Source organism: Phytophthora cinnamomi, assembly GCF_018691715.1.
Source record: "Phytophthora cinnamomi strain GKB4 chromosome Unknown Contig51, whole genome shotgun sequence".
Classification (NCBI taxonomy): domain Eukaryota; phylum Oomycota; class Peronosporomycetes; order Peronosporales; family Peronosporaceae; genus Phytophthora; species Phytophthora cinnamomi.
In genome coordinates, this window is record NW_027150984.1 from 22,402 (window position 1) to 31,318 (window position 8,917).

Sequence of the window (8,917 nt, forward strand, 5' to 3'; positions counted from 1 at the left end):
CAGGACTCGGATCCGACGGCCGACCCACGAATGACGATTGACACCAGAGGCGTCAATGAGCGCACGGATGCTATGCCGTGGCCCATGCCCGTGCTGGAGGTCGTCCTCGGCGCCTTGGAAGGATCCAAGGTGTTCTTTGCCCTGGACTGGTTCCGGGGGTATTGGCAGTTGCCGCTGCACGAGGACTCGCAGGAGCTCTTCACATTCATCGCCCACCGCGGCATGTACACGCCGACGCGCGTGCCGATGGGCGCCACCGACGCTGTGGCGTACTGCCAGGGAGTGGTCGAGGAGATCTTCGGCGACCTGTTGGGCAACGGCATCCTAGCTTGGCTAGATGACATCCTAGGCTACGCCGAGTCCGAGGACGAGCTGCTGCAGCTGCTGGACCAGGTGCTGGCCAGGTGTGAAGCCTACGGGCTGAAGCTGCATGCTAAAAAGTGTGACTTCTTCGAGGTTGAAGTCAAGTGGTGCGGTAAGATGGTGTCCGCTGCTGGCGTACGCCACAGCCCCGACCGCGTGCAAGGACTCGTTGAGATGCAGCCGCCGCAGACGGCTGGCGATCTGCAGCAGTTCCTGTGCGCCGTGAACTGGATGCGACAGAGCATTCCAGAGTACAACCGACTCACAGCCGGCCTGTATGCCGTACTGGAGGAGGCGATGAAGGCAGCAGGATCGCGGAAGAAGGTCAAGCTCGCCAAGTTCCCGTTGGACCAGATCGGCTGGGGCGACCCGCAGCTCGTGGACCTGGCCGCTGTGAAAGCTACGCTGCTGAAGATGGTACCGCTGGCACACTCGAGCCCGACAGCTGAGGTGTGCCTGTATACCGACGCCAGCCAGGACTCGTGGGGAGCCGTGGCTACGCAGTTGGAGCCTGGTGAGGTCCAGCTGCCACTGGAGCAGCAGCACCATCGCCCCCTGGCATTCCTAAGTGGGCGCTTTGTGGGAGCGTCGAGCCGCTGGCCGACGATCGAGAAGGAGGCGTACGCCATTGTGGAGGCGACGCGCAGGCTGGAGTACCTGCTTCTCCGTCCTGGTGGTTTCCGTCTGTATACGGACCACCGCAACCTCGTCTACATCTTCGCACCGTACGGGCCTGACACTGCGATGGCTCGCTATCAGGCAGACAAGTTGCAGCGATGGGCGCTATCACTGCTGAGCTTCACTTACGTTATTGAACACGTGCCGGGCGAGGCCAACGTGTGGGGCGACCTCCTGAGTCGCTGGGGCGCCACGAAGATGCCTACGGCAGCGCCAACCGGTGCTAGGATGTCAAGACTGGCGGCCGTTGAGCGCGTCAGCCCACTCGAGGCTGTCGACTTCGTGTGGCCCAGTGAGGACGAGATCAGGGCGGCCCAGCTTGCGAAAAGGACCAAGGACTCGATGGAGCCAAGCCAGCCGCCGCTGTGCTGGTCGGATGACCGGCAGCTTTTCTTGCTGGCGGACGAGCGCGTGTGGATCCCCGAGGATGCTGTGGAGCTGCAGTTACGACTATGTGTAGTCGCGCATGCTGGTGCCGCCGGCCATCGTGGAGCCAAGACCACCGCGAGGGCACTAGAGGACCTGTTCTCGTGGCGCTCGCTGCGCAAGGATGTGGCGGTGTTCGTCAGCGAGTGCATGCACTGCATGGCCACGGCGACTGGGAAGATCCCCCGGCCGCTGGGCGAGACGTTGCGAGCGACCAAGCCCAACGAGCAGCTGCACTTCGACTTCTTGTCGATGGCGGAAGGCGCCGGGGGTCTCAAGTACGTCCTTGTCCTCAAGGACAATATGAGCGGCTATGTAGAGCTGGTGGCCTGCGTCCAAGCTACAAGTGATGAGGTCTACCAGTCGCTGCTGCACTGGTTTAAGCGGTTCGGTGTCGTCCGACAGTGGGTCTCCGATCAAGGAGCCCACTTCCGCAACCAAGTCATCGCGGAGCTGCAGCGCGCCCTTGGGGCGCACCACCACTTTACCACGGCCTACACACCGTGGGCCAATGGCACTGTGGAAGTGGTGAACCGAGAGGTATTGAAGGCGGTCAAAGCGCTGCTGAGTGAGCGTCGCTTACGCGTCGAGGACTGGCCACGGGTGCTACCAGTAGTCCAGGGGGCACTGAACCAAATGCCGGCCGATAGGCTGAACGGCAAGTCGCCGCTGACAGCTTTTACAGCGCTGCCAGGAGGAGCACAGCTGGCCAGCATTCTGCACCCCCGAGAAGCGGTGACCACGACGGTCGACTGGGTCGATACCCAGGTGAGGGAGCACCTGGAGACAGTGCGTGCAGCACTGGACGGCATGCATGCTGAGATGACTGCTGCGAGTGAGAAACGCAAGCGCACTGCTCGAGAGCGTGTAGCTCGACGTCAAGGTGTCACGCTGCCTCGGTTCACCGAGGGCGACTTTGTCCTGGCCGCGACGGCCACGGGCAAAAGCGGGAACAAACTGGCGCTGGTTTGGCGGGGACCCAAGAGGATCGTGCGGGCCCTCAACGACTACACGTTTGAGGTTCAAGACCTTATCGAGCCGTACGCCATCACCATTCGCCATGCCGCGCGGCGGCAGCTTTACCGTGAGGCTGCGCGCGGCCAGGTCGAAGAACTTACGGAGCAGGCCATTCATGGAGAAGGTGGCCACCTGGTGGAGGCCCTCAGAGCGTGTCGGCTCAGCCCCGACACGCAGCAATGGGAACTGCAAGTGAAGTGGTTTGGGCTGGATGAGGTCGAGACCTCCTGGGAGCCTGCTGAGGTCATTAAAGAGGACGTGCCGGTACTCTTCGCCCGTTTCGTCGATGAGAAACCCGACGACCCCGACAGACTCCATATGACGGCAGCCCTGGACGCGCTGGCTGACGGCCGCTACCGCGTTGCCGGTGCCGAAGAAGCGCCGCCGGAAGAAGGCAACACCCGCGGTGTAGCCGCTCGTCTACAGTGCTCACGCACCAATCTGGAGGGGGAAGTGATCCGGTGGGATCCGATCCCCCGGAAGCTCGCCTCCGAAGTTCAAGTTAAGACACAGACACACAGAGAACGTAGCATTAGTGAGAATCTAATTCAGTTTGGGATTGGCATAGTGTTGTGCAATCTTAGCAGACAGTTCAGTTATGACGGGAACCGCCCCGTACCCACCGAACAGCTTATTAATCTATCGCTGCAGTCAGCGGAAACGATTCGAGCCAAACTGGAGGAGGCATTGATCTTTCAAGAGTGCAACATCTCGCTGTCCCACCGTAAACGAGGGTTACTACGCTCGCCGCAACAAGAATACGTATGCTCAGAGGGGATATGAAAGGAGCATTTCGGCATTTGATAACGCGCGCAAATTAGGTGTTTCGCATGGCGGCGCTGATTCAAGAACTGGGCACTTTGATGGTGGACATGGCCGCTCCTTTCGGGTGGTCTGGCTCGCCACCATGCTACACCCTTTCTGGACGAGCCATTTCGTGGCTCATGGGCACTAATTCACCGGCCTCTGTGTGTGATTCGAACGATAATGACCCCTTTTTCCCGTACGAATGGGTCGACGGTCACATACTTGTCGAGCCCGACGTCGCGAACCGGCTAGAACTGACTGAGGCTACACTACGACATGCCAGGCTGGCATTACTGGGTCCCGCTCAATCAATGAAGCCAAACTTTCGGACTGGCAATCCGACCTCGTCGCACTACGATGGAACACTACGCAACGCACAGTCTCGATTCCGTCCGAAAAAGTTGCCCAGGCCCGAACTCGCGTAAAATATATCCTTGATCGCGGTACGGCATCGAAAACTGAATTTTACAAACTTCTCGGCTCACTCCGTCACGTGGCTATCTGTCTACGCACAGCCAAGCCGTTTTACCAGCGCCTACAGTCACAGTGCACGTCTGCTCCGAGATTCGGAATGCTAAACCTTTCGCAAGGTGCTATCGATGATTTATCTTGGTTCGCAAAAATACTTGAGTACGGTTCTCTCGCAGAATTACCCTTGGTAATCTTCGGTGACATGGTTCCTCCCCACGTAGAACTGTACATGGACGCATCGAAAAAGTGGTCTAGCTGTATTGGATCCTGCCTCTGACGAATTCATTGAGATCAAGTTTGACGACCAAGAGCTACAATTGATGCAGCATAATTTAACAAGTGAATCTGAATGTTCGATTAACGTTCGAGAGTACCTGCGTATAGCGCAAGCCCTCTGGACGTGGGGCGAAAAGTGGAATCGACAAGCCGTCGGTCGGATGGTTCACATAAAATGCTGGATTGACAACAGTTCAACGGTCACGTGGTGCAATAGGATTCACTCGAAAAACATGCTCAGCCATGAAATAAATAGGTGCATTGGTCTCGCGGAGGCATATTTCAACCTAAGAATGTCAGCTGCCCATATTGCAGGATCAAGCAACTGGATGGCAGATTCAGCTTCCTGTACTTGGACGAAATCACATCGCTCTCGGTGGACTAACTTCTCGTCATGTTGGATGCAGATATCAGTGTCACTACAATTCAGAGTACTCTACACAAGCTTCTCGAGGAACTTCAGTCCCACTCATTGGCCTCGACATCAGCAACAAAATACAACAACACACGGGAGCAATCGTGTCAGTGGTGCGAGTGGCTCAACTTTTCAAGATGGATCCCTGAAACCCCTAATAGCCCCTCGTACCAGCTCGCTCTTTTCGTCGTATACTGCTGGCGATGTGGTTGGAGCAACACAAGCAACAGAAATGCTGCCAGCACCGTGCTCTCAAAACTCAGCCATATCTCGTGGCATTATCGGAAGATGCTCGGATACAACGTCAAATTACTGCCGGGCCACCAGCACGCAATCTCCGGAATGCGCCTCCCAGCACACCAAAATCCCCAATTACAACATCGATCCTCAAACAGCTGCACGAACACCTCGATTTCTCAAAAACCCAGCACCGAGTCTTATGGGGGGGTTCGGTACTGGGCTTCTACTTTCTGTTAATGCGGTCTGAATACCTGGCCCAAGGCTCGAAGGTAATATCGTACGCAATTCACCGATCGGACATCAAATTTGTGAACGACGACGAGAGAGAAGTAGAAAATCTGTCGGAAGTGTCCGCGGTAGTCATTCACTTCAGGGGAAGTAATAAGGTCGACCAATTTGGATAAAGATGCCAGGCGCAGGATTGAACAGATAGGTGGTAATTGGTGTTGCCCGGTCCTCGCTGCATGGTACTTAGTAAACCACCACAAGGCACTCGGCGTGGAGAAAAACACGCTACTGTGCAAGATGGACTCGACGAGCAACTTGCAAGTGCGTCAAGTTGTCGACGCAACAAAATCCGCCGTTCAACGCTCAGGACTCAACCCAGAGCATTACGGGTCGCGCTCGTTACGAAGTGGCGGCGCTACGGCACTCTTCAATGCTGGTTACGATGGTTTGGCAGTCAACATGTTTGGAAGATGGAAATCGGATGCTGTCGAGCGCTTCACACGATTAAGCGGGCGTCTCACAGCGGAAATGGCAGCCCAAATGCTTGCGAAGCCTGCCCTGAAGCAATCTAGACGGGCCTCCTCCACGCCACTCCCTGGCAGTGGAGGAGCTTCAATGCAAGCTTCATAATCCGTGCCATTTCATGGCACGCCCCCAAATCCTGTAGCAACGATGCCTGAAAATCGCACTCTTCGTACCGAAATATACATGTATCATACAGTTTGTAATATACAATCATAGAGTATTGCTGTTTTGATCTTACATGTATAATACTTTTTTTGTTTTGAACTACCGTAGCAATTTGCCGTTTTGAAGGTGAAAAGGTGTAGATTGTTCAAAACTGTGGTCGAATGTAGCTTTTCAAGGATTAACGAGTGGGAAGCTGGTGGAGCTGCAGTACATGGCGAAGATGAAGGTCTCGCACGACCGAGTGGAGGCCAGCAGCCACGCAAACTACGCGACGCTGCGTCAGACGTTCGCTGTGCGTCACACGCCGCCGAGGTTTGAGCTGCCGGTTTAGGATACCACTAGCGCCAAAAACAGTGTGAGGGTAAAGGCCGAGAGGCGGAGATTGAGCTTGCTGCACTGGACGGGGAGGAGGGCGTGGGTGGAACTGTGTCGCAGCTGCCGAAGAATGGCGCGTTCGCTGCTCGACCGGCCTTTTCGGTCGTCGCTACGAGTAACGGCGGTGTTACCGGAGGTGGAGGAGGAGGACGTGAGAACGCTTTGACGTTGGTGGAGGTACTGCGAGTAGCGACACATCCTTCGAAGATGCTGCGCCATCTCGTTGTGCCGGAGGTCGCGGGGGAGGACGCGACGTTGCTCGTGTCACACAGGCAGGGGAATACACACCTGCATACAAGGAGTCTGAAAATGAACACAGGCGATTCCATGCATTCCGAGACGGTCGAGTCCGAGTAGCATTCACAGAGCGCGATGGCGACTGTTGCTCATTCTTCGTTGCCTATGAGAGATCGATTCAGACAACGTTGGCTGCTGCACCGCTGCATTGCGCGTACATTTACCAGGCGTCACCACCGTGGCGCGCGCATTTTCATTGTAACTCGGACGAAACGTTCCTACTACATGTCGTACACTGTTTCAACGCGCGTGACCGCCTCCACTGCACTCGTAGCCACCAAGTACCAACACAAGTATTCAACAAAGTACAGTTCCTTCTCACGCCAACGGCGCAAACACTGGTAAGCCCTAGACACACACAGCGCGCGCACTTGCAGGCAGCGCAGTCCTCGGCCACCTTTGCTACATGGCCAAGTTGTGTCTCTTGAGGAAGCTCTTCCTCCAGGTCACGGACGCCGTGAAGAGCGCGCTGTCGATGCCCAGCTCCTTGGCCACGTCCAGCGCGTGCTCGGACAGCATGGTGCCCGTCACGGGCACGCCCAGCTTCTGCATGGAGCGCAGCCACACCACAATGCACTTCTCGGCGTCGTCGCTGAGCGTGAGGCCGACGCCGGGCTTGCGCAGGCGATGCGCCTTGGCCGTGCCCACCGAGTCGCAGGCCTTCTCGATTTTGTCGCGGTCCTTGATCCAGCCGTAGATGACGCGCTTCTTGCTGCGCTTGGCCTGCACCGACAGGGCCGGGAAGAAGCGCTCCACGGTGGCCGACATGTCGGCGCTCTCCTCGAAGTGCTTGATCACCGCCAGCCGCGTCTCGAACGTCGTGGACGTGCGCACATTCTTGCGCTCCTTGCGCCCGCCGCCCTCCTTCAGCGGCTGGCGTCCCATGCCCTCGTTCGATTTTGACAGGGGATTTTGGCGCATATTCAAAATTGTGAGCAACACGTAACAAAGAATGAAGGGCACCTTCATGTATTGCTGTTGTTTTATCAGGCTACTACGGAAAAAATAATCCCCAAATAGACAGCAGCTCCCCCCCCCCCCACAATGTATTACTGTGGTGCTCATCAAACGTTTCCAGCTCTGCCTGCCGCATGGGCTCGAATCGGCTCCCAGTCATTGTATACCTTCCGATAAAGCAGGAACGCATCGTAGTTCACGTGTCCCGTAAGGTCTTCTCCACTCAAGCCCTTGAGTCCTAATGTCTTTTTGACATCCTTTACTGGGGTCCCTTGCATCGCCCACTTGTCAAATATCTCCTTTGTCTTCTCTTTAGTGTGGTAGCCCGAGCCGAAATAGGAGAACTGAATCGGCTTCAGCATCTCTTGGTACTGCGCGTGCATTTTCTCGTACCGCTTGAATGCTCGGTAGTTCGGGTGGACAAGCAGGTCGGTGTTGGATAGGCCCTTGACGTGCAGGAGTGTGGCCACGTCATCCACGGATGCTCCCGTCGCGAGCGCTCCATCGAGAATTTCCTGCGTCTTCTTCTTGGTTTGCCCAACCGAGCCAAAATAAGCGTACCACTGCATCAGACCAGTTTTTTGTACGCCCTTCAGTCGCTCAAACCTCTTCAAGGCCGCCCAGTTCCACTGATGAACTGCTTGTTCGGGCGGCAGGGCAGTGTTAACCCGTAGATACGCAGCGACGTCTTCCACGGAAAACCCACGACTCACCCATGACGATATCAACGCCTTGGACTCCGCCTTGGTTTTGATAAGTCCGTCAAGGACAATGGTAGCCCTATCTTCGTCGTCAGCATCGACTTCTTCTCCTCTCAGGAGTCTCGCACCGTGCTCGTTGTTCTGCACGATGGTTGTGGAGAAGCTCTCAACTTGTTCGGGGGTTGTACCCTCCGAGGCTGCACCGTTAATCAAAAGAGGAGCGACTGCTGCTGTAAGCAGCAAGTAGCCGAGGCGCATTGTCTTGCCAGTGTGATTCGCAGAGGGGGAAATTCGGAATGGGACTTTGCTCAAGCAGCACCACTCAGCGGTGCCGATCTGGACAATGCTCTGAGAGCCCCCACAGAGATTACCTACAGATTACTGTACGACTCGTACATCAACATGTAGTACTGTACAACCCGACAATTCCATCCGTATGTTTGGAGGAAACGTAGAACGCAGCACTTCGTAAGGTCGCCGAAGCCGCACACTACGCAGTGCGTAGTGGGTGGTACGCACTACACCGCCCAGAGAATGCTACATGTACACTACATGTAGAGAAATTTCTATAAATCAGTGATTTTCACTGAAATATGTCAATGGAAAAGGACTCAGAGGCGTTATTAACAGAGGTAGATATGTATCACCGTGATACCGAGGTCCAATTGTGCAAGGAACAAGCGAGTATCACCGTGTAACCGATCTACAATTCTGATGAGAATGAAATTCAACGGTTCACCTGATTTTTCAATTGTCATTTTCCGGTTTCTCTCACGCGAGACCCCCTCTCACTTCCCTCATTGGACTCGGATGACTTCACTATTATAAATCGCACAGGCACGAGCCAACTAATTACATTTGGCGTACTACACTGTATACTGCTGATACCGGATTAACTCGAAGTTTGTATATCCGTCCAATAGGGGTTGTCAATTGTGCAGCAGCAAGCATTTTTTTGTTGCAGGTAGACCATATT

The 8,917-nt window shown here is 55.5% G+C and overlaps 3 protein-coding genes across 3 annotated transcripts; 1 reads left to right on the forward strand and 2 right to left on the reverse strand.

Moving 5' to 3' along the window:
• Positions 1-30: 30 nt before the first annotated feature.
• Positions 31-6,343, forward strand: IUM83_19432 (DNA/RNA polymerase; the record flags this gene model as incomplete). The annotated part of the gene is made up of 3 exons (XM_067944482.1): positions 31-2,851; positions 5,779-5,903; positions 5,966-6,343. 3 exons carry the CDS (start codon positions 31-33, stop codon positions 6,341-6,343), a joined length of 3,324 nt encoding a protein of 1,107 aa, XP_067789557.1.
• A 342-nt stretch (positions 6,344-6,685) lies between these two features.
• Positions 6,686-7,168, reverse strand: IUM83_19433 (Tigger transposable element-derived protein 6; the record flags this gene model as incomplete). The annotated part of the gene is made up of 1 exon (XM_067944483.1): positions 6,686-7,168. The coding sequence occupies one exon, from the start codon at positions 7,166-7,168 to the stop codon at positions 6,686-6,688; it is 483 nt and encodes a 160-aa protein (XP_067789556.1).
• Positions 7,169-7,347: 179 nt separating this feature from the next.
• Positions 7,348-8,199, reverse strand: IUM83_19434 (putative secreted RxLR effector protein; the record flags this gene model as incomplete). Its single annotated transcript, XM_067944484.1, has 1 exon — positions 7,348-8,199. The coding sequence occupies one exon, from the start codon at positions 8,197-8,199 to the stop codon at positions 7,348-7,350; it is 852 nt and encodes a 283-aa protein (XP_067789564.1).
• Positions 8,200-8,917: the final 718 nt, after the last annotated feature.